This window comes from Ictalurus punctatus, chromosome 18, assembly GCF_001660625.3.
Source record: "Ictalurus punctatus breed USDA103 chromosome 18, Coco_2.0, whole genome shotgun sequence".
Taxonomy (NCBI): Eukaryota; Metazoa; Chordata; class Actinopteri; order Siluriformes; family Ictaluridae; genus Ictalurus; species Ictalurus punctatus.
Genome location: NC_030433.2, coordinates 9400416 through 9426413, shown reverse-complemented (window position 1 = coordinate 9426413; position 25998 = coordinate 9400416). Strand labels below are relative to the sequence as shown.

The window sequence follows — 25998 nt, the reverse complement described above, 5'->3', positions numbered from 1 at the left end:
TTATGGAACAGTCTTCCTATTAGTGTTCGGGACTCAGACACAGTCTCAGTGTTTAAGTCTAGGCTTAAAATGTATTTGTTTACTCAAGCCTACCCTGACTAGATTCTGTTCTACTACTTCGCAGTCATAATAATCTTTTTTCTCCCTCTCTCCTTTCGCCGAGCCACACACGATTTTATGGAGATACTAGAGATCCAGATCCTTTCTGCCTCTGGATGGAGCTCAAATCTTCTCTAATTCCAGACTGCTGGGACTACGGCTGCTCCTAAGGCCATACAGACTTCATATAAATCCATAATGAACTTTTTCACAACTCTTGTTACCCAGATGAGGATGGGTTCCCTTCTGAGTCGGGTTCCTCTCAAGGTTTCTTCCTCTTAAAAGCCACTCAGTGGCTTGCTCAGTTGGGATAAATTCACACCTTTAATATCTGTATACCATGTTGATATTTCTGTAAAGCTGCTTTGAGACAATGTCTGTTGTAAAAAGCGCTATACAAATAAAATTGAATTGAATTGAATTGAATCAGAGATACTGACCACTATAAAGAGGAAGAAGAAAAGGAGGAGAGAGAGGAGTTCAGTGTAATTCAGGCAGTTGAACACTCACTAATTTACAGTAAATTATTACAGATGATACCAGAGTATTTTCTGATACTGATACCAAGGAAGCAATGAAGAGGAGAGATGAAGCAGCAGCATCACAACTTTCAGGATTCCTGTAACAGCAATTATTCCTCTTATACCACAGCAACAATTAAAAATATAATTTATTAACCAACAAACAATTCAATTCACAATCCACCTGCTGTGTGTATGTGTGTGTGTGTGTGTGTGTGAATCTCACCATGTGATGAAAAGATAAATTATAAATAACATGAAAGTTATATTTATGAAACTGATGAGTCTCTCTCTTTATCTCTTTCTCTCTCTCTTACAGCGTACACCTGAATCAGTGTAAACACAGCAGGGTGTGTCTTGTGACATCATCAGTGGGCAGAGTCTATTTACAACTCCTAGGGTTAAAGGTTCATTTGTATTGTTTTTCCCTCACAGGAAAATGATTATGGATGTGGTTAGTAAATCTTTAGCAGGCTGAGAGTGAGACAGCTGGAGTTGTGATGCAGTGAGACAGTCTGAGGGGAGAACAGTCGGGTTGGACAGGTGAAACCACAGGAACCGGTTTATATGAGCACGAGTTCAGCTGCGTTTAGTCCTGTGATGACTTCCACAGTCTCTCTGATCTCAGGTAAGCAGCTCTAATTACTCCGGTCTGATCTCAGGTAAGCAGCTCTAGTCACTCAGGTCTGATCTCATGATCGTTCAGTTTCGTGTTTAATTGTTTTAAAGGATTTGTTTTGTTTTGTTGGTTTCAGGAAGAATGAACTGTATTTAGACAGTAGCTGTGTTTGATAAAGTCCTGCGATAAAGGTAAGAGATAAAGAAGTACATTTGGACAGAACCATTTTTTTTTCAAAAGTTAAATTTAATTCTGTTATTAGATTTTTGTTAGGGTTTAATATTAAAAGATTGAAAGTAAAAGCAGTTTGAGATGCTCTAGTCTCTGAGTGTCATCTGAGTTTGATTATTTTCACATGAACTCATGAACTAAAATGATAGAATTTATTATCCTATATTTAATGTAACTTATTTAATGTATTATTATTATTAGTATTATTATACTACTTTCTATTTTAGTTGTTTGTTATTTAACAGTTTCTTGTTATTTGATATGATCTGACACATTCAGAGATGCCTGTTCATTAGTTTTGGCACTGGGCACACTTTATTACAAAATGTTCATGACTTTGTTTTGGAGTGAAGCTGATTTGTACCATAAATAAAATGACAGTGAAATTTACTCCGTCAGCTTAGCTTGTGTTACCTTCACCTTTTGCCATGACGGCTCCTGTGCCGAAGCCGAGAACCCGGTACATGCTCGGGAAGAGTTTACGGAGTGGTTCCTCAGAGAGGTGAGCTACACTCACATGGAGATATGTTACTGCGTAGTTGTTATTCATATTATTATCTGGGACACCTTTTTTGATTAGTTCTTAATTATAGAACTGTTTTCTGTTCGTGTTCTTCAGCAGTAACGTGGCTCAGGATGAACCCACGACAGAAAATAAAATATCTGAAGTGACCGGCCCAGGTATGTTTTATTATTTAATCATGATATATAAAAGGAAAAAAAACCACCCACAGCACAACAGTGACATCTGCATAATGGAATGCTGATGTGTTTATGGATTACTGAGAGAACCGGAAAAACCACACACATTGTTTGCACAGAGATTATAGTTGGAGATGATTGTTGTGTGAAACTACACGAGGGCAAAAAAACTCAGTAAAGAAGCCAAATTCTTCCACAGTGTGTGTTAACAAAAGCTGAAGACATCAGAAGGAAGTTGTGATGGATTATTAAAAAGCTTCTCAGGGTTCTTTTTCAGCAGCTGTCCTGGTTTGGTTCTCTGAGAGTCTTATGATTCTTCCCAATTGTTGTTGTATAAGAGAAATAAAAAACTGCTGTTGTAAGAAAATAATTACCTTCAGGGTGGTAACAGAAGCTCGGCTTCATCACAGCGTCACTCTGTGTTTTTCTGTAACACACACAGTGTTTATTAGGTATGCAGCATGTGTTATAGCTGTAAAACACACATTCTGATAACACAAGACATGAAAAACGAGTTTTTGCTTTTGTTTTGTCAGAACTGAACGGTGGCTCGTGCTTCATTCCTGCTGATCTTCCTGAGCTTAAAGAGACAGACGACACACACGGAGGAGACGTATTGGAGAAGTACGTGTGGCCACCTTCGCCTCCTCAAAGCTCCTCAGCGTCTGATGATGAGGATATTAAAAGTTTATCAGAATCAGTGAAGGAGTGTGTTACCTCCGATTCCTCGGCTGACGAGTGCCCCACGACGCCCTTCACCCCACAGTCAGACACAAGTTTTAACATCCCTCCTCTTAAAGAATGTAAAAACTCCATGAACGCGGAAAGGTGGGTAAGAATACTGGTGTAGTCAAATGAAACCATACATGCTGCAGAAAACTCGCTGAGAGTGCACTGATCCACTGGTTTTTCTTTCTCTTTTTTTTAGCAGTGCTCCTCAGGTGAATAATTCTCAGTCTAAAAATACAGATCCATTAAAGTCAGAAGTACTGAAGAGACCGGATCATCCTCCCGCCCCTAAGAGACCACGGTGAGAGGAAAACCATAGTGCATATATGTATGAGTGTAAGGAGGTTAGGGTTGAGAGACCCAGATAAGAAGAGTTATTTACTTCAGTTCAGTTTTATTTTAACAGCACTTTTAACCAAAAACATTTAGATAAAGATCTAGATCCCATAACGGAGTAAGTTATGGGTTAATGTCTCCAAAGCACTTAAGGTCTTGGAGATGTTATGGGTTAGGATCTTGCTCAAGAACCCAGGTGTGACAGGTGAAGGTGTTGGTGCTGGAACCTTCTGGGACAGGACACGGTCCTGATCAGTCATTGTGAAGGTTAAGGATTATGGTGTGGTTAGTGGTTAAGGGTTAGTGGAGGGCTTAACAGCCCAGGCAGGTCAGAGGTTGTTAAGGATTAATTGGAGGTCAAGGGTCTTGCTCAAGAACTGAGTTGGAGCAGGATGATTACTGCAGCAGGTACACTCTGCTACCAGTAATGGGATTTGAACTCACATCCTTGTGGTTATGAATGCAGGTCTGTAAATGACTGAACTATTCTTCATCTGGGAATTTCATCCAGACACAAGATCAGCCATTGTATAGGTTAAAGGTTGTGGAACAGTTAGGGGTTACGACTTGGCTCAGTTAGGTCCTAAAGGTTAGGGTTCAGGGGTGGTAAAGGGTCTTTCTCAAGGCTCCAGTGATGGGACTGGAACCTTCTGGTACAGGTCACAGGTCAGTCATTGTAAAGAATAAGATCTTAGAGTGGTTAGGAGTTATGTCCCCTGAATTAGTTAAAGGTTAAGAGCCCTTGATCAGTTAAGACTGAGTGGTGGCATTGGTTCTTCCTCTGACTCTGTCAGTCTTGGGACTTGAGCACACAACATTATGGTTACAGGTACAGAAGCATTACTGTGGCACCATTTGAAAGTGATGGGTTACAGGTTACTTTGGGTCAGTTAGGTCCTGGAAGGTTAGGGTTCAGGACTAGTTAGGGGTTAAAGGCTCTTGGATCAGGTATATCAGGACAGAGTGGTGGAACAGGTGGAACTCCTCCATCAGCGGGCACTCTCCATTAAACTCTGCTAGTTGTGGGACTAAATCCTTTAAGTTACAGATGGAGATCCTTCTTATCCACTGAGCTAACACAACTCCTTTTACTTGGGCTGAACCTATCTTGGTAGCAGAATTAATTTCTGGTCACAGGGTTAACCAGGGTACAGAGTAAAGGAATGAGAAGTTAAGGTCTGCTCAATGTTCATTAGATTTGTACCCCCTTGTTAAAGTCCCTTGTTCCTCACGGTTCTCTAGTGCTGCTACCATCCGTGTTAGCAGGAGGAAATCGTCAGGAGCAGCAGGGAATGGCGTCCAGCCTGAAGAGAACTCCCACAGAGAGAGCGCCGTATCACGCTCCAGCTGGCTGGATGTCTGGAAGGGCCGCAAGTAACTAACGCTTTAGCATTTTCACTTTCACAATGTTCTTATGATCATGTCACTTAGAGCTGGGTTCATATTGTCTCGATATCACAAGAAATTGTGTCAGAAAGCTCAAGCAGCTGAAAATGTGAACAGAACTTGAACTGTTGCTCCAGGAATGCTCATCACTCAGCAACATCTAATGCATAGGGATTAGATAAAGCCTGACACAAAAGGAGAATCATCACAACACAATGTTCTTATGTCAATGTTTATATATTGTGATATGATGATTTGAGTGTATTGCCCTACCCTCACCCTCACTCAGGCCCCTCCCACTGCAGTTCAGTCTAATACAATGTGTTGTTTATTTCTTATTCTTAAAGACACAATGTGCTGTGGACCACATTTGACGGTCAGGTGATGTCTCTGTATAAGAAACGCACGGTGAGATTATAAAACCGTTTATAATAACGTTATAAAACATTTTATACCTGTGTATGGTGATCGGAGCTTATTCTGAGAAATCACTGCACAAATTCCTAAAATAGTTTTGTTTGTGATTGATGTGTAATACAGATAAACCAGTCTTCACCTCAACACACACTCACTACACACTATAATCAAACCTCTTTCTTTTCTTTCTTTCTTCCTCTCTCATTCTCTTTGTTTATTTCTTACTTTTAATATAATTTTCCCTACTTCATTCCTTCCATCCTCTTCTCTGTATTTTCTTTCTTTCTTCAGAGTTTCAGAGTTTGTTTTGTGTTTATTCTCCTTCCAGAAGACAGGGTCTTTAGTTCTATGCTACTGTATTAGTGAGGAACGATAGAGTCTCGTTAGGAAAAATGTAATCATACGACTGGTTGGTAACTGAATTAAACCAAAGCAGATTATCGGTAGTGTGAGTCTCAGGGCTTCGTATGATGACGTCTTTCACATTATTTTCAGATGATGATGTCATCACATTCTTTTCATGCAGGACAAGTTTTCCGAGTACGTGTTCCACGTGTCGAGCGTTACCAACGTGCGTCAGCAGGACCGAGGACGCATCTTCATTTACTTCCACAAGAAACACTTGGAGTTCATGGCTCACAATGAAGGTGAGAATGATATAGGCGTTCTTTTTCAGCAGCTGTGCTGGTTCGGTTCTCATTAATATTAGCAACATACTGTAGGCCACAGATCAATGCAGTCTCTCCTGGTCATCTGTCATGTCCATTTAGTGGAAAATGTTTTGTGAAAACACCCACAGTGAGTCACGTATAAACACGGGGTGGCTTGTTAATTAGTTTTGGGGAATGTTTCGTGCACAGACGTGAAGACAGGATGGGTAACGTCACTGCTCGCTTCTCGAGGACAAGAACCACCTGCACCTCCTGGTCATCACGGCTCACTGACAATGAAGGAACCGCGTAGCAAAGTTTGCGCCGCCATCTGTGGACACAACCTGTGGATTTACAAGAGCAAAGAGGTAGAGACATGAGAGGATGAGGAAGTGGTGCTCCATTATACATTTATAAATCAATCTGAAATTCATATGCCTATTATATACTCTGGTTTTGACTCTTTTGACTTCCCACATTATAGCGCTGCAGGAAGCAGAGTGTTATTATAAAGTGCATTTTGAATCACTCCTCACACAAATCTTACATTTTTAAACAAAGTGATGTCTTTCTACTGAGGTAGAATTCATTTTCGGAATGTTTTGCAGGACTTTAATTTGGGTTTCGGGATGACCTTTGTGCCCATGAATGTGGCGTCGGTACAGCAGACTGGACGTCACAACTTTAGCCTCATTACACCTTATAAAACGTTCAAGTCAGTCACCTCCTATTCTTATTGTAGTTATGTTGAAGACCACAATTGTCATCTTTTCTGCATCTTTGAACAAACATCAAAAACTGTCACTCTTCTTTTTCTGCTTCCTCTTCTTCTTCTTCTTGCTCTTCCGGTCCATTGTTGCATGTTTCAGTTTCTCAGCGGACTCTTCACGAGATTTAATGACGTGGCTGGATCATCTGAACGAGGTGATCCGCAATGCCCTGTCCTGCAATGAGGTAGCGCAGCGCTTGTGGTCGAGTCCCTGGAATAAAGTGTGTGCTGATTGCGGCAGTCCAAACCCAGAGTGGGCCTCCATCAACCTGTTGATGGTCATCTGTGAGGCTTGCGCAGGTGAGGAAATATCTCCAGTGGAGTTTATGTTCCTGTAAGCAGGAAATGTGCTGGACTTCCTGTTTGGGGTTTTATTAGGAATATATATCAGCCAGAAGTCTCAAACTGAGGAATCGTCACTGCTTTGGAGAGAAAGCTATGAGCCTTGCTTCAACATCTGCATATTAATAAGAGTCAGGGGTCTGCTCATAAATATTATTGACAGTGAAAACAGGCTACGAATTGGAGAGGAAAAGAAAGGAAACGGATTGGAACACATTGTGAATTATTCAATAAAGTTTGATTTAAAAATGCAAAGAAAAGCCCCATACTACAGTCTGAGCAACAAAAAAAGGAAAAGATAATAAAGACACTAAATATGCTAAATTAAATAAACTTAAAATAAAGTGCCTTGTCCTTGTTGCTCTCTGTTCAAAATGGTACATTCATGCTGCACTTCCAATCTACAGTCACACTTTACTGTATTTAGTGTGTTTATCCCAGTGTTTATCCCAGTGTTAATCCCAGTTTTTATCCCAGTGTTTATCCCAGTGTTAATCCCACTGTTAATCCCAGTGTTTATCCCAGTTTTAATCCCAGTGTTTATCCCAGTGTTTACCCAAGTGTTTATCCCAGTGTTTATCCCAGTGTTTACCCCAGTGTTAATCCCAGTGTTAATCCCAGTGTTTATCCCTGTGATTATCCCAGTGTTAATCCCAGTGTTTACCCCAATGTTTATCCCAGTGTTAATCCCAGTGTTAATCCCAGTGTTTATCCCTGTTATTATCCCAATGTTAATCCCAGTGTTTATCCCAGTGTTTATCCCAGTGTTTATCCCAGTGTTCCAGTATTTTCTGTGTTACACTTCGAGTCTCTTCATCCTTGCTCTCATTTTATATACCTGTATTGTTTTACAGGATTTCATCGCATGATGGGGAGCAATAGGGCCAAAGTGCGGAGTCTGAAATTGGACAGTAAAGTGTGGACCGAGCCTCTGCTCCAGGTCAGAAAACTGGACAGACCGCAACCGTAAAACACACACACTGTTAAAAAGGCATGCTTTAATAATATATCGATAATAAACACTGCTAATGTTGGCAGTGCAGACACACAGTCCTGATCTTACAGATCTGCAGGGTTTCACTTTATACTTCTTTATCCTCAAGTGTCTTTAGCTTCTTCTTCTTATTATTATTTTTATATTCAGTGTCTTATCATTTTTGTCCTCCCCTTTCTACTGTACACTTCACCACTCCCTTCACACCTGCTTTATTGTCTTGTACAGTTATATTATATGGTTATACTGACTTATGTCCTGCTGTAGGAGTGTAAACAAAATGTCATTGTACACGTTGCAACTTGTCTTCTTCTTCTTCATCATCATCTTCTTCATCTTCTTCTGCGTGTGTTACAGTAAAATTCTCAGTGATGGTGTGAAGAAGTGGATTCCCATAAAGTTATTCTCTATTCTCTCTCCCTTTATTCTCTCTCTGTTCTCTCTTTATTCCCTCTCTTTATTCTCTCTCCCTTTATTCTCTCTTTATTCCCTCTCTTTATTCTCTTTATTCCCTCTTTTTATTCTCTCTCTCTATTCTCTCATTATTCTCTATTTATTCTCTGTCTTTATTCCCTCTCTTTATTCTCTCTATTCTCTCTCTTTATTCCCTCTCTATATTCTCTCTCTTTATTCTCTCTATTCTCTCTTTATTCTCTCTCTATTCTCTCTTTATTCCCTCTCCTTATTCTCTCTCTATTCTCTCTTTATTCCCTCTCTTTATTCTTTTACTCTCTCTATTTTCTCTCTCTCTCTCTCTCTCTCTCTCTCTGCGCATGCGCGACGGTGGAGTGAGCGTGGTGTGTAAAGCGCGTGAGAGTGGTTTGGCGGCTTGCCAAAGTTTTTCGCGAGTTTGTCCTTTTTTCTATTATTTAATCTATTGAAGGCTTAGTTAGTTGGATAGCGGTGGTTAGTGAAAGTTAAGAGTGGGCGAAGGTGAGCGGGACGCTATGGCCTCCGAGGCCGGAGGGGAGACGCTGTCTCTCCGCCATGGCGTCAGGTGTGTACCGGTGAATGGAGAACAGGTGGAGGAGATTCTGCTGGCGGTGGGAGAGCAGGTCGGGTGTGAGAACATCTACTCCGCCTCCCGAATGAACAAAGCTGTGGTGATCTTCCTAAAAAAAAGAAATATTCGCCAATACACTGTGTGAAAGTGGAATATTGCTAAAAGGTGTCATGCTACACGTTACCCCTCTTTCTGCCCCTGCGACACGGGTCGTTATTTCCAATGTCCCCCCCTTTATTAAAGACGAGCTGATAATGAAGGAGCCGGCCCGCTTCGGAAAGTTCGCCGGCCCCATGACGGACATCCCGCTCGGCTGTAAGAACTCCGCGGTGAAACACGTCCTGTCTTTCCGGAGACGGGTTTATATGTTTATTAACAACGGAGAACAAACACTGGATATAAACTTTAAGTGTAAACACGGGGACAGCAGCTACACCGTCTTCGCCACCACCGAACGCCCGAGGTGTTTTGGGTGTGAGGAGATCGGACATAAACGGCTGAGCTGCCCACGCAGAGCGGTGCAGCCGGAGAGCTCCGGGGGAGACACGGCCGGGGTACAGCAGCAGCAGCGCGGAGACAGCCAGCAGGGGGACACCGGAGAACAGGAGCCTGGGGCAGAGAGGGGTAACGACACACCGAGGTCACAGCGAGAAGAGGTCAGTGAGGGACACACCACTGAAATAATCACAGCACCCAGTGCTAACACCAACACCTGCATCCATACCTGCAGTAACACCGACACCCGCGCCCATACCAGCAATCACACCGACACCACAGACAGTCTTCACTCTAAGCCCTACACCGCTATCACCGGTGGAGACAGTGACCCCTCACAACCGCAACAGAAGAACCTACAAGACAAGAACATCGAGAAGAATAAAACTAATTCGGAAATAATAAGGGAGAAGACGGACAAGGTGGAAGAATCGTCTAAACAAGCACAGCGTAAGGTTGAGATGTTGGAGGACTTGGGCCCAGAGTGCAGTGAAGGAGCGGCAGGAGAGGAACCCCCCACAGACATGGAGGAGGAAAGGGTCACCCCAGAGCAACCAGGTACTTTCAACCGTCCAGAGCAACCTGAAGAGCTTTACACCGAAGAGCAGATCAACCGATTTCTAGAACTGACGAAAGGAAAACGGAACATCTTACTGACTAAGTTCTTCCCGGACAGGAGGATCTTCATTAAATCTGTACAGCACACCATGGGTGTAATGTCGCCAAGGAGACGCTACAGATTGAGGAAATGGGCAGCAATCGCAAGAGAGGATTTGATGTGTTCTTGGAATGTATACGCATATACTGACGATATACTGTTCTGACAAAGTGTTTTTTTTTGGTGGGGTGGTTTCTGAGTTCTCTTTTTTTAAAATGGGAAAAATTATTTTCAGAAGTGTAGATATGTAAATATACCAAAAATTGAACCTAATAAAGGTGTCTTAAAAGTCAAAGTCTCTCTCTCTCTATTCTCTCTATATTCCCTCTCTATATATATTCTCTCTTTATTCTCTCTCTTTATTTTCTCTCATGAAGTTAATGAGAAAATCAAGAATTTAAGAAAAAATGAGCAGTTACTATAGAAACCATAACGTATGAGAACACCTGTGTTGTGAAGCTGCGCTACTGTCGGAGCCGCTGTTATAGAAAATTAAACACCTTCTGACCAATCACAATCCAGAACTCAATAGTGCTGCTGTATATTTATCTAAATAAATAGGCCACACCTCCTGAATCATGTGCGTTAACTAACAGCATCTCAAACTGTTAGTTAAACAGGAAGTTTAAGAAGAACAGTAAGCAGTAAGAAGTGCTGGAACGGTGTTGGAGAAGCTCTGTGCTGATAATGACATGTGTTCTCTCTGTACAGCTGTTTGTGCTTTACGGGAACAAAGCTGGCAATAATGTGTGGGGTCACAATGTCCCGGCGGTGGATCAGATCCGCCCTGACGCTGGGCAGCAACAACGGGCCGCTTTCATCAAAGCCAAGTACTGCAACGGTCTTTACCGCAGAGCGCATCCTCTCGCCTCCAGCCAGACGCTCCTCAACCAGGTCTGTCTCCGAGTGTCTCTAACAGCATCTAGTTTAGAGTTCTGATCGATAGTGAATGGACTGTAAGTAATATATACAAGCGAGCTCCAGACTCCGTCCCCAATGAGAACAGCTTCAGAGCCCCGCCAACTACATGGGTTTGTTTGGAGACTCGGAGAGTGAGTTATAAGTGTTTTGTTTAAAGTGCAGTTCACATTACACACTGCTGCTTTAAAACTGAAACACCTCACTGGTCAGTGACTTGTGTACACACGATTAACTTAACACTGCAGTGTGTGTTGTGTTTTTCCACTGTAGAGATTGTGTGAAGTGGTGTGTGGACCTGACGTGGAGGAGACGCTCTCACTGCTGTGTTCAGGAGCCAAGGTTCTGGGTGGAGATTCTTCATCAGCCATCATGGTGGCAGAAAAAGCCGGACAGGCTCTACAGACCGAGCTGCTCCGACACAACGAGTTCATAGGTGAGACCCAGAGACATGGTGGGATTTAAACTCACAACCTTCTACTGATAATAACAACAACAACACTAACACTAACAATGTTTTCCAAAATTTTATTATTTTTAAAACATCAGCTCACATCCGTGTGTATTACAGAAACTCCTGACTTTGACCAGCAGAGACAGATGAGAGAGCAGACAGGTAAAACACACACACTGTTTATTACTTACTAAAATATTGTATGTTTCTATTATTACAACTGTGTGTATGTGTCTGTGTGTGTGTAGGATTAGAGGAGCTCCACGGCAGGCTGGATGATGAGCGTTTCCTCTTCTCTCAGGAGACCGAGTCGGCTGCATGTGATGTTCTCGACCTGAGAGAGGTCATCTCTGTGTTCAATCAATCAGGGTGAGAACAATATGTGTGTGCGTGCATGTGAGGTAATGCTTTATACTGACTTTGGTCGGAGTAGAGCTTCATCACAAATGCTACAGAACACACACTCTGTTCTAGTAAGATATTCATTGTGTGTATGTGTGTGTTACAGTCAAACACATGAGTTTGAGATTCTGACACTGACAGACAATCTCACCTGTTCCGCGGACACACAAGACCAGCTGCTCAATCACATGCAGCACATTGTCAAGGTAACTAACACACACACACACACACACACACACTCTGATTACTGATGACGCCCCACCCGTTTTCAGGTGGTGATTCCTGGCCCCCTGTTGGAGGCGGAGCTTGTTGGGGTGATGGGCGTGTCCCGGTTGTCTCTGAGAGAAGGAAGTGGACTTCAGTACACTGAGGTTTGGGTGACGATCCGACCCGGGGAAATCTTAATCTATCCCTTACACACACAAGCACCCCGGACCTCCATCATCCTCAACCAACACACATGCTACAGTGAGTATAAACACGCACACCAGCTAAAACTAATGCTGATTTTGAAAACTAATTAGTAAAACTAATGCTGATTTTGTTATAATGTTGTTGTAGTCATAATATCACACTCACCTAATCTTCATCTCAACATGTTAATGAGCTGTTGTGTTAATGAGGTGTTGTGTGTTGTTTGTGCAGGTGTGTGTTGTTTTGTGTGTTGTTTTTGCAGGTGTGTTGTGTTAATGAGGTGTTGTGTTAATGAGCTGTTGTGTGTTGTGTTTGTGTACATAGGTGTGTGTTGTGTTAATGAGGTGTGTGTTGTTTGTGCAGGTGTGTTGTGTTAATGAGCTGTTGTGTTAATGAGGTGTTGTTTGTGCAGGTGTGTGTTGTGTTAATGAGGTGTTGTGTGTTATTTGTGCAGGTGTGTGTTGTGTTAATGAGGTGTTGTGTGTTGTTTGTGCAGGTGTGTGTTGTGTTAATGAGGTGTTGTTTATGCAGGTGTGTTGTGTTAAAGAGGTTTTGTGTGTGTGTGTGTACACAGGTGTGTGTAAATCGGAGAACACAGTGGAGGTGACTGCAGCAGAGAAGTGAGTGTTGTTCTAATGGAAGGGTGGTGCTTCTAATTAACATATTTCATATTTAATTTGCATATTCATGTCTTTTCTCCTCCCATCAGGACTTTGTATCTTCAATTTGAGCGTGATGAGAGCTGCAGCAAATTTTACACTCTGCTCTCCAGCGCCGCCTCCAGCAACAGGAAGTCAGATCATCACTCCCTGTACACACTTCCTGCGGCGGTTAGTGGGCGTGTTCCTCCTGAGGTGCAGCGCTGCATCTCTCACATCACGCTGTACGGTGAGAAATCAATAAATCAATAATACAGATATTAAACTCTCTCATACAATAACACCACCTGAGGAACCTGGGATGATTTCACTTCCTGTTCCTGTGTCAGGAGCCTTTAGGATGAGCATGTCACTGATTGGTCAAACGTTGTCCATACACAATGGATGCCATTTTTAATAATGTGTATAGTTTAGTTAATAACATGCTTCATGCTTTACTACGGTAACAAGCTACTGAGAAACATTTAATGAAGCCTCATTGCTTTCATAACTACCTCATAAGTTGAGTGAAAATGGTCATGTGAAGAAATTCTGCTCTCTGATTGGTCAAATATATAAACATTTATAAATGAAAGAGGAGGAGAAGCCACAAATTTCATCTATAGAACATATGTGTGTGTCAATTAGGCCTGAAGGTGGAGGGTTTGTACCGCTGCTGTGGGTCGGTGGTTAAGGTCGCGGAGTTGGTGGAGAAGCTGCGTAAGGCTCCAGACGAAGTTGTTTTGGAGACAAATGAAGTGTCTGTACAGGAAGTAGCAGGAGCGCTGAAGCACTTCCTTCGCAACTCACCTCAACTCATCCCATCATCTGAGAGAGAGGGGTGGGTCAAAGCGGCAGGTAACACACACACACACACACACACACAGCTGAGGCTCTAATTTGCACAGAATCAGTTACAGAGATGAAATATCCACTAACCAGCAGGTAAACTTTATAATGTTATGATGTCATAACAGTCCACTCACCATGTGCTGAAGAGCTGCAGTGATTATATACAGTATCTCACAAGAGTACACCCCTCACATTTTTGTAAATATTTGATTATATTTTTTCATGTGACAACACTGAAGAAATGACACTTTGCTACAATGTACAGTAGTGAGTGTACAGCTTGTGTAACAGTGTAAATTTGCTGTCCCCTCAAAATAACTCAACACACAGCCATTAATATCTAAACCGCTGGCAACAAAAGTGAGTACACCCCTAAGTGAAAATGTCCAAATTGGGCCCAAAGTGTCAATATTTTTTGTGGCCACCGTTATTTTCCAGCACTGCCTTAACACTCTTGGGCATGGAGTTCACCAGAGCTTCACAGGTTGCCACTGGAGTCCTCTTCCACTTCTCCATGACGACATCATGGAGCTGGTGGATGCTAGAGACCTTGTGCTCCTCCACCTTCCGTTTGAGGATGCCCCACAGATGCTCAATAGGGTTTAGGTCTGGAAACATGCTTGGCCAGTCCATCACCTTCACCCTCAGCTTCTTTAGCAAGGCAGTGGTCATCATGGAGGGGTGTTTGGGGTCATTATGCTGGAATACTGCATACTGATCATGCTCTGCTTCAGTATGTCACAGTACATGTTGGCATTCACGGTTCCCTCAATGAACTGTAGCTCCCCAGTGCCGGCAGCACTCATGCAGCCCCAGACCATGACACTCCCACCACCATGCTTGACTGTAGGCAAGACACACTTGTCTTTGTACTCCTCACCTGGTTGCCGCCACACACGCTTGACACCAACTGAACCAAATACGTTTATCTTGGTCTCATCAGACCACAGGACATGGTTCCAGTAATCCACGTCCTTAGTTTGCTTGTCTTCAGCAAACTGTTTTCTTGTGCATCATCTTTAGAACAGGCTTCCTTCTGGGACGACAGCCATGCAGACCAATTTGATGCAGTGTGCGGCATATGGTCTGAGCACTAACAGGCTTACCCCCCACCCTTCAACCTCTGCAGCAGTGCTGGCAGCACTCGTACGTCTATTTCCCAAAGACAACCTGTGGATATGACACTGAGCACGTGCACTCAACTTCTTTGGTCGACCATGGTAAGGCCTGTTCTGAGTGGAACCTGTCCTGTTAAACCACTGTATGGTTTTGGCCACCGTGCTACAGCTCAGTGTCAGGGTCTTGGCAATCTTATAGCCTAGGCCATCTTTACGTAGAGCAACAATTCTTTTTTTCAGATCCTCAGAGAGTTCTTTGCCATGAGGTGCCATGTTGAACTTCCAGTGACCAGTATGAGGGAGTGTGAGAGCGATGACACCAAATTTAACACACCTACTCCCCATTCCTCACCTGAGACCTTGTAACACTAACAAGTCACATGACACCGGGGAGGGAAAATGACTAATTGGGACCAAGTTGGACATTTTCACTTAGGGGTGTACTCACTTTTGTTGCCAGTGGTTTAGACATTAATGGCTGTATGTTGAGTGATTTTGAGGGGACATCAAATTTACACTGTTACACAAGCTGTACACTCACTACTGTACATTGTAGCAAAGTGTCATTTCTTCAGTGTTGTCACATGAAAAGATATAATCAAATATTTACAAAAATGTGAGGGGTGTACTCACTTTTGTGAGATACTGTACGTTAGGAAAAAACACAATGAGGTGATGTGAAGGGATGCAGAGGTCGTTACATTTCGGGTCTGCATTATTCAATTACCACCTCAGGACATTGTTCAGATGTTTTATTTCAAGACATTTGTCAGGTTTTTGTCCTTATAACGCTTTTGTGTGTGGGACTACTTTATTACGCGTCTCATCTCAAGCCTCCGGTGCTCATCCCACACCACCATTTTACATGCAGTTACTGGAGAGAGAGAGTTCATGTGTTTTTGGTTTAATGCTGATAATATAAAAATATAACAAATAAATAAATAAATATTTATGCTTGTTCAACTGCTTTTCTGTCTCATTACTATAAGCAACCTCTCACGCTCTCTCTAATAACTGCATATCAATGTCTTAATATAAAATATCAATTATTATATAACTCCTCACCCCAACAGAACCGATGGTGTAGTTAAGTTTGTGTGATGTGGTAAATGTGTGTGCGTGTGTTTCAGCTCAGACTGATCTCAGTAACCGACTGCAGGAATATTGCAGATTGGTGAAACATCTTCCTCCTGACAACAGGGCCCTACTGTCTACCCTGTTCAGTCACCTCTACATGTAATACCACACCCTACACACCTCACCTGTCTCCCTCTTATCAGTGTCTGTGTACTTGTATCTCTCTCTGTCTGCTGATCTATCCATCTGATTGTAAACCCAGTTCTTTGAGTTGTTGTGTTTAACCAATTTGTTTTACCTGACACTGTGTGTACACAGCATGCAGCTCTACAGTCAGGTGAACAAGATGACGGCACAGAATCTAGCAGTGGTCTTTGTTCCCACGCTGTTTGAGGATTTGGCCATGAACATAAGCATGGTGAATCTGACGAGAGAGCTCATCGTCCATCACACAGCTGTCTTCCTGGTGAGGGTTCAATCATCTCCCATATAACTGATCGTGTGTGTGTGTGTGAGCTGTAAAACACCAAATCCACTGTACACACACCAGCATCAGCTGTAAAGCTGGGTTCAGACATTTCAGAGTGACTTATAGTCTGAGAAATACAGTAATGATTGAAACATGCAGAACTGAGTCACATATAATAAATAATAATAATAATAATAATAATAATTAATTAATCAGTGCTGAGGTTTAATAAAGGTGTTTAATATGCGTGCGTGTATGTATAGAGTAAAGACGAAGCTCCAGAGGATGATGTAATGATCACTGCGCTGTGAAGGAGAAATAACGGCATCCTCGCTGGGATCCTGCTGCACTTATATACACACATCTACAGTAAACGTCAGCAGCACTGAAAATTCTCACTCATCATTTCTGCTTTGATTTACTTTATAAAGATTATAAAGAGTGTTTGTTTTCTGTGTAATTTAAAGACGGATGTAATAACAAACAAAAGGAGAATGTGACAAATTCACTGAACTCAGTTTTACTTCTTTATTACTCAATTTGTTATCATTCTCATGCTAATATTTATACACAAACACTCCATGTATTGAATAAAAGCCTTTTTTGCCAATTAACATGGTGGGATGTCAGTGTTGTGTGTGAAACCACATGACAAATGACTGCATGAAGAAAAATGTGTTAATGTTTACATAACACACAGAAACACCTCTCTCTCTCTCTCTCACACACACACACACACACACACACACAGAGTCAGGTGTATTATTAGCATATAGTTTACTGGTGATCTGATGTGTTTACTCAGATGACAGATCACATCTGCATTTCAGTAAATCACGACACGCACGTTTTAATATTTCGGCCTCTTCACATCCACCCTGAAACACAGACGTGAATTTAACTACAGCGTCGTATAAACATATAGATGTACTATATGCAATTATATATTCATAACAGAACAATATGATTTTATTAACTCACCCATCAGCCTCCATCTTCTTCCTCTTCTCAATGATCTGAGAATTAAAAGGTAAAATTTGTGCATAATTGTACATAATAAAAATCTCACCGAAATGCTTGTGCAAGACCACGCTCATTTGCAGCCAAATTGCCATACATGGTAAACAGCTTCCCTTTAAAAAGCATGGCAGGCTGCTCACCACGGAACAGGACAAAGTCTAAGACGATGAACTTCACGGATAATGATGTAAAGATACTGCTGCATGAAGCGGAGCGAAACAAACACGGTTTATCTGGCACTTTTGTGTGTAGTTTAGTCTAAATAAATACGATTTAAAATGGTTTTATGAATAAGTGTGCACATTTTATTTCCCTAATTACACAATGAAACTATTCCGCTGCTGGGTTTAGAAATGTAACGTACTGCAGCGTGAGTGATCGGAGAGAAGGCAAAACGCGTCGTTATTTAACTCGGAGTTAAAGCTCTAGAACAGATCATCTCAAACTGCACTGGACTGATGATCCTCTCGGCACTCTCAGCACAGAGTTTCCACTGCTAATGGTGTGTGTGTGTGTGTGTGTGCGCATGAGACGATGTGGAAAGACTCACAGCGCTGATTTTCTTCCACTGCCGGTCCAGCTCTGCTTTTTCGTTGGTCTCTTTAAAACGACGTGTCTTTCTGCCCTCAGACATTTTAATTCCGTACTGAAACGCAGCCCTAAGCAACACACACACAGCAGCACCACAGATTAATAAGAACTAGAGACATGTGTGTTTGTGGAGCGTGAGTGATTGTTTAAAATGATTAATGACCATTATTGATAATAAAAATAAATAAGCAGCAAAAGACAATTCATGTGTGTTTTTGTTGAATGAGAGACGTCAGCTGGCAGAGAGAGAGAGAGAGAAAGAGACAGAACCAGATCCCAAATCAGATCTCCAATCACTTCCTATTTACCCCTACATAGGGTGTAATATAATGAAGCTGAGCCTAGGGCCCCTCATACATAGTGTAGAACAGCATTTGAGGTACAGCCCCCCCCAAAAAAAATACATTTTTAAATCAACAATCAGACTTCTCACTAAAGTTCTGGCACACGCAGCTGTGTTTGGGTGAGCAGGTAGCCATTAGGTTCCTCTGTGTGTGAGAGCACTTACTTTGGTAAAGCCTCCTTGTTGTTCATGTAGTCGCTGTATTCCTCCTGTGTATCGAAGTCCCAGCGGCCCAGCGGCCCCTTCTTATTGCCCTGATATACACACACACACGCTTTATACCGTTTTTTACAGTAACTGTCACAGATATAACAGGTGAATGCCACATTCTCTCTCTCCCGGTCTCTCACACACACTCTCTGTACTCACTTGGTCCATCTTACTGTAGTCGACCTCTTCATCACTGTCCACAGCCAGGTCATCCATCCTACACACACACCAGATGAAAACAGTGTTTCAGGATTTTACGAGGATCAGTGTGTCTATATGGCTATGTGTGTGTGTGCGCACGCGCGCGCGTGTGCATGTGTGCGTATATACTCACGTAGCAGGGTAACACTCAGCGTAACTGTTGGACATCCCGAAGAAATCTCCCAAATGTTTCTTCTCCTCACGTCTCGTCCCAGCTGTGTGGAGCGGTTAAGGACGTAAACAAACAAACACATGAAGACATGACAAGCTGAGTGAACATCAGCTAGGTGTGTGTCTGTGTGTGTGTGTGTGTGTGTGTGTGTGTAAATAAAGAAAGGATATGTTTGCTGCCAGTCTGCTGCAGCGGCTCCTGCAAATTTCTCATTAATGAGTTTCAGCTGGTCTTTCACTGATCCTGGACCTGTACAGACAAACGATGGGACACAAGCACACCAATGTCAAACTCCTACAGAACTCAGCAAAGTTCTCAGCCAAGATAAGCTTATATAAATAATTTTAAAAAAAAAGAAGTTAAAAAAAAAAAAAGACAGAAAATTAGAAACAGTAGCATGATTATTTTAGGTAGTTACTGACAGTGTCCTCCAGGTGGCAGTGCTGCTAACAGCTGGATTACACCAATATCCTGCACTGAGCTACACTGCACTTTTTATTTCATTTTATTTAGTAACATATGACCTGAGTATATTATACTGTTCCTGTCATTTATTAACTTACCATGATACTCTCTCAGAGACACAGAGACAAACACACACACAGCACCAGATGAGCAAAATAACTCATTTACCTTTATCCATTTCAACAGGCTGTGGAGAAACACAAGAGACTGTGGTCAGCAAAACACACACACACACACAAACATAATTCTTAATTTCACAAATCCACAAAAAAAGTTTGTCAGAAAAACACAGAAGCACCAACACCGAATCCAGATTGTATGAATATGCAAATTAGGAACACATCAATCACTACATGCTCTGCCCCTTTCTACATGTGATACAAAAGGTGTGCATTTGCATAGAGGAATCCAAGTGTGAGATGTTCAGTGATTTACAGATTATTGATCAGTGACAGAGCGGCACAGTTCAGAATGTGTGTAATGGTGTGTAGCGGTAGGTAGTGGTATGTAACGGTGTGTAATGGTGGGTAGCGGTGTGTAGCGATGCTCATCACCTCATCGTCAGCTCGAGGTTTCTCAAAGTAGCTGTGACGTCGTTTCTCTTCTTCTCGTTCCCGTTCTCTCTCCCTCTCTCTCTCTCTCTCCCGCTCTCTCTCTTTCTCCCGGTAACGCTCCTTCTCTTTATCCCGCGTGGATTTGGACGTAGTGGGGAGGTAGTCTCCGATGTCATCAAAGATACTGCAGCATCATCACCATTGTGCACACACACACACACACACACACACACACTAACTCAGTGACACACTGCATGTGATCAGTGACACTAAATCTACACTTCAAGGTGTATTAGAGAAGGGAAAAGACTGAGACTCACTTTATGTCAGCTTCAGGGGCTTTACGCTCATCTAGCTTCCCTGAATACAAAAACACCAACAATAAACAACAACAACAATAAGCAGCAAACACATATCAGGTTTATGTACACTGCTAAATACAAAAATTAGAAACGGATTAATTTCAGATGGAAACAGGATTACAAAGAAATTTACAGACAGACAGAACTTCAGACAGACCTTTATCTCTCTTTTTGAGCTTCTTGTTGCGTGTCCCCTGTCTCAGGTAGGACAGGATCTGGGTGAGTTTACTGATCACGATGTCATTAGTGGTGAGAGTGGTCTGGGCCTGGACACACACACACGGTTAATTTAACACAAAAATGCCAAAGAGGCTATTAAGACATGTAACCCATCAGTCCATCAATCTGTCTGACCAAACACCTGTCTATGGATTCTATCGTCTATCCATTCAACTACCGAGTCATCCACCTGTCTCTCTCTCTCTACAAGTCTGTATCTGTCTCTCAGGCTGTCTATTTTCTCATCTGTCTCTCTGTTCATCTGTCTGCCTCCCACCTGAATTCCTGTCTGTCTCTCTGCTTATCTGTCTGTCTACATATCAGCCCACATATCTCAGTGCAGTGTGTAATGTCTGAGCTCAGAGGTGTGTCAGAGGGTCGGTGGGTCAGTGGGTCGGTACCTCCATGGTCGGACAGTCAGCTTTGCTGCGGATGAGTGTAGTGGGAATGTCCGTGTCTGCGTACTCGTCCTCCAGGTCCACCACGTACGCCATCCGCCCCGGCAGGAACAGCTCGTTCCTCTCAATCTGACGCCCCTTAAACAGGATGCGGTAAACGTTCCTTCCTGTGAAATCGTGCACACACACGCACACACATGCACGCACACGCACGCACGCGCACACACACGTCTGCCTGTGATAAAGTCTTCAGGACTTATTTCCAACCCAGATGTTAGAATCGTATCAGAACTTTATAATACTGAAATATCTTTAAACGTGAAGAAGTGTACTGTCTGAAGATTCTGTTATACACACACTCACCTAGACGAGTCTTAAACTCAATCTTCTGCTCAGGATCTTCATCTTTCCTACAAAACAGTCATTGGAGAAACTCAGATTAATATAATGAAATGTATAATATAGTGTAGTGTGTAGAGCTGCAACAACTAATCGAGAAAATCAATAAAGATTGATTTATGAAAATCGCTGTCAATGAATGTTATTATCAATGAGTTGGTCTGTGTGCAGAGTGTACAGACCAAAGTTGTGTCCCAAATAAAGTACTATACACTTACACTATGTACTCCTCCGTCTAGTGTATGAAGTCTCAAATGGAACACTAACGTTTTTTTTAGTAACCAGAAGTATAAGCCAAGTGCTCTAAGGCAGGGGGGCATTTCAGACTTTATAAAGTGGAGCTCATGTAGCACGGACACACGACAGTGATGCACGAGCACAAATTTGTGTTTATATCCGCAATGCTCGTGTGTGTGTGTGTGTGTGTGTGTGTGTGTGTGTGTGTGTGTGGGGCTGGGGAAACTGGTGCGACTTACTTTAAAGTTTTAGTTTATTGTGATTATATGCTGTATTTGTGCTTGCAGTGTAGATTGTAGATCAGCTTGTGAATTTCATTTAAAATAAACAAGAAAAAGCTTTGAATTTTTTTTACCCAATTAAATAAATAAATAAATAAATAAATAAATAATCAATCGATTATGAAAATAATTGCTAGATGCAGCCCTAGTATAGTATGTGTGCGCGCGAGTGTGTCTGTCAATGTGTGTGAGTGTCTGAACGAGCGTCATACTTGACTTCTTTCTGTGCTTTCTCCATCATGTCCTCCTCCTCTCTCTCCTTACTGGTGATCTCAGCTCTCACCTGAACACCGTAGAATGAACACACACACACACACACACACACACACACACACACACACACACAGCGCAGGTGAGTATCAAGAGCAAGTTGTATCAACACTGTGACTCCTGTAATTATCAGATCATCACTACACCAGACTACAGAGCGTATCCTCTCACACCATTTACTTCTGAACGCGGAGGATGAGGAGATGGAGCTGTTGTGGGTGGAGCTACTGCACTGAAAATCTCCATTGTGCTGATAAAATTAGGACGCGGTCCAGTTACTATTTAAACCCTGACTGATGTTTCTCTCTGCTCACACTCACAACTACACACAGGCAGGGAGAGTGAACAGATCTGCAAAGTTCTGTGAGGTTCATTAGGTTGAGCTTCATTAGATAGTTTTTGGAGGTTCTGTGCTGAGACTTGCCTTCTGCAGTAGGGCGAAATCCAGACCCTTCACCAAGTGAGTGTGCTCCATATCACCACCCAAGAATTTGGACTCCTGGATCAACTGACGACGTTTTTCTGCTGCTGATTTGTCCCTGTAACACACACACAGACACAGAGAGAGAGAGAGTTTGGGTTAATAATCTGAGTGTTTTATACTTTGGTGTGTATTTTGCTTACACACACACTTACGCCTCAGCAGTGGGTCCCACAGCTCTGTAATTGGCCGTGGTGCTGATGAGCTCTGTCTCCTCGTAGTCCTTATTGACGCCATCTCGTCTCTCACGGGCGCGGTCTCTGTACTTCTCTGCTAACTCTCGCTCTCTCTCCAGCTCCTGCTGCCGCAGCTTAGCATAATAACTGCGCGCGCACACACACACATACACACGTGCACACACACAGAGTCTCAATGGCTGCACTTATAGACAATAAGCAGGTGAAATGACTCTCTCTTGGACATCTAGTACACTAGTTAGGGTGCAGGGACTAATTTCTAAATCCTATATACTCTATTTTATAGAAACACATTACAAGTTTAAAAATAAACGCACCTTTTCTTCTTCCTCCTGCGAGCAGCAGGATCCTCATCCTCGTTATACTCCCGAGGCATTCTGGGAAACAGAGGTGTTACAGATGTAAACAAAGCGCACACAGTGCACTACCTAGGCAATAGAAGCAGTTATGTAGGGCAGGAAGGAACATATAGTCTAGGGCTGCAACTAGCGATTATTTTCATCATAATTATTTTTTCGATTAATCGGATGGGGTGGGGCAAAGTTTCAGTACCTTTTTTTGTTTATTTAAAATAAAATCCACAAACTGAGTATTACAAATATAAACTTCAGATTAAAACTTTAGACAACTGTTTGTCCAAAACAGAAAAGAACCCAATACACACACATCAGAATATATATTATTAATTTAGGACTGTAATTTAATTCGGTGCTTTTTGTGCATCCATAAAAATAATGCATAAATACTATTAAATAAATAAATAAATAAATAAATAAATAAATATAAAGTATTTTTTATGGCTGCACAAAAAGCACCGAATTAAACTACAGTCCTAAACTAATAATAAAAACTCACTTTCACTGCACCTTGTGGTTTCTGTTACTCGCTGCCTTTAGGAATATTATTTTACTTGTGTTTACTTTTGATCAAAATTTTTTAATTAGACATTACAGATCTTACTCGCGCTACATTCTGTATCAGCGCGTCTACACTGCACGTGATCAACAACGTGGCCCCGTTACTAACACATCACTTCCGTTATAATAAACGACAGAATTTACACTGCAAGTGCGCAAATACACCATTTAATGACAACAAACCTAAATTAAACTAAACTTTTTAAGCAGCTTGCACCAGTTTCCCCTGCCCCTTACACACAGTGGAGCATTTTGGATATAAACATAACTTTGTCCTCGTGCATCAGTTTGATTTCCACAGTGTTTAAAATGCACCCTGTCTTAGAGGACTTGGAGGTTACACACTTTCTTCCTCAGTCACGTGACGATTTCGCCTCGTCTGATGGTGACTGAGGTCATGTTGGGAATAAAAGGTAACACTGACAGAAAGTAAACTGAAGAAAGTCATTATCGGTGACTCTGGGTGTTTGCTAATTCTAGCAATGTCATGCGCCGTCGTAGCTTATACTTCCGGTTAGTAAAAAAAACGCTAGTGTTATATTTCAGATGATATTACCTTTCTAAAGTTCATACACTAGACGGTAGAGTGCACAGTGTAAGTGTACAGTACTTCATTCGGGACACAACTTTAATATTTGCTCTCCGAAGCGTGTTTTCGGAACAGAAGTAACATAATGAGTAAATCTCCCCCGTGCCATGTGCAGACCAACTAATCCATAATGAGATTCGTTGACAACGATTTTCATAATTGATTATTATCGATTTTACCGATTAGTTGTTGCAGCTCTAATATAGTGCACTACAAACAGGAAGGAAGCCATGATTATCTGTCTGACTCTACATTGTCTAGATTTTTACTATACAAGTATATATAAGGAGCAAGATGGAAATAGACTACATAGGTAATAGAAACAGCTGCACTGTGTGAGTGAAGGATTCCTACATAACACACTAAAGCTCTTCTACATGGAGCAGGAAGAGCAATAATAACTCTACTGTATAATATGTAGTGCACTAGATAGACACTGATAATCACTGAGATGATTATATAGACACTTGTAGGAAATTAAACCTCAGCCGTACTCATGATGGCGTGATTTTGACGGCGGAGCTGATGAAGGCGTGGCCCGGGGGGTCATCAGGAGTTTCCTGAAGTCCTCATTGGTCAGCTTGGATCTGAAAATGTCGAACAAGACACAAGGGTGTCAGTGGTGTGTGTTTTATAGTCAGGTGTGATGTACACACTCAGCAATAAAAACTCACTGTAGAGCCGATCGATGATCCTCCATGTCATGGCCGTCTGGAGCCAGAGGGTTGGAGTACAGCTCCGCTACAGGACACACACAGTTTAACTGAGAATCAAACAAGACAGCTGATTCCCAAACACCTGCCTACACCTGGAATCACGCCCTACTGACAGATACAGTGCCGGGGGTGCCAAAACGTATTATTCCAACTGTGTGATCTACTTCTGCACTTCTCTTCTTTTCGTGTTGAGGTTAAACTTCATAATGGAACCATCGTTGTGGAAGGATTAACCGCTCAGCAGTATGATACTGAACGTTGCCCAGGGTGCGCCAGGGGAGGCTCCTTCCGTGCACACACATTCACACACCATGGACACTTTGGACATGCCAATCCGCCTACCATGCATGTCTTTGGACTGGTGGAGGAAACCGGAATACCCGCAGAACGGGGAGAACATGCAAACTGCGCACACACAGGGCCACGGTGGGAATTGAACCCTGGAGGTGTGAGGCGAATGTGCTAACCACTAAGCCACCGTGCGCCCTTCTGGACTGAAATGAAGGAATTCACTTCCCTAATGGACTACAGAGGGACATTACTGATGCCCTGACCTGGAGGAAAAAGGAGTTAATGGACGCTAAACGCAGCGGTCATGAATGTCGTGCCCAATGTAGTGCACTTAAAAGGGAGCAGGAACGATTCAGGATTGAACCGGTCATCTCAAATATTTGCCAAATCGCTTACTATTACTCTTTCAGTGTCTGCCGAATATATGTCTGATTACAAATAAGTCATTTATAATGAAAGCATTACTACAACACTGCACCTTTAATATATCTCCATACAAATGAGATCCGATGTGTTTGTTTTCAAAAATTCTCCAAAACACCGTGTTAGCAAAACATGCTAACACACATAGCACAGCCACTGCACATTTTACAGCATATAACACAGTCAATACACATTTACAGCACACTTACACTCGCGCTCAGGCATGGTGACTCCGAGTTTTGCTGCTCTGAGAGCTGTAATTCATAAAAATTCACAAATGTCTCCGGATAATTTCGTGCTAACCGAAAGAGCACCAAAACCCAAATACGAACACGGATTTACACTGCGCATGCGCAACCCGCGTCACCC

At 42.3% G+C, this 25998-nt stretch overlaps 2 protein-coding genes across 9 annotated transcripts; one reads left to right on the top strand and one right to left on the bottom strand.

Annotated features, from left to right (window-relative positions):
- The first annotated feature begins 1067 nt into the window (after positions 1-1067).
- On the top strand, positions 1068-16907 carry LOC108278862 (arf-GAP with Rho-GAP domain, ANK repeat and PH domain-containing protein 1). 8 transcript variants are annotated; one of them, XM_047161945.2, is made up of 25 exons: positions 1070-1248; positions 1376-1430; positions 1875-1972; positions 2093-2151; positions 2709-3000; positions 3101-3202; positions 4480-4611; positions 4971-5031; positions 5567-5687; positions 5901-6058; positions 6299-6405; positions 6560-6759; positions 7656-7741; positions 10663-10845; positions 11143-11305; positions 11441-11485; positions 11572-11692; positions 11832-11931; positions 11998-12193; positions 12714-12759; positions 12849-13027; positions 13426-13635; positions 15878-15983; positions 16143-16290; positions 16557-16907. In XM_047161945.2, the coding sequence occupies exons 3-25, from the start codon at positions 1899-1901 to the stop codon at positions 16602-16604; spliced, it is 2937 nt and encodes a 978-aa protein (XP_047017901.1). In that variant the 5' UTR covers positions 1070-1248; positions 1376-1430; positions 1875-1898; the 3' UTR covers positions 16605-16907. The 8 variants fall into 8 exon arrangements, 7 of the variants coding, with proteins under 7 accessions (XP_047017901.1, XP_017348006.1, XP_017348009.1 ...); XM_017492517.3 differs by having other exon boundaries at positions 2090-2151; XM_017492520.3 differs by having other exon boundaries at positions 1870-1972.
- On the bottom strand, positions 16808-25998 carry ik (IK cytokine). The gene is made up of 20 exons (XM_053687636.1): positions 25839-25998; positions 24874-24940; positions 24694-24786; positions 23011-23070; positions 22652-22819; positions 22440-22554; positions 21958-22028; positions 21192-21238; positions 20832-20995; positions 20369-20477; positions 20170-20209; positions 19850-20033; positions 19464-19482; positions 18992-19079; positions 18792-18869; positions 18617-18674; positions 18413-18501; positions 17864-17972; positions 17275-17309; positions 16808-17171 (listed from the first exon to the last, which is right to left on the bottom strand). Exons 1-20 carry the CDS (start codon positions 25852-25854, stop codon positions 17144-17146), a joined length of 1638 nt encoding a protein of 545 aa, XP_053543611.1. The 5' UTR covers positions 25855-25998; the 3' UTR covers positions 16808-17143.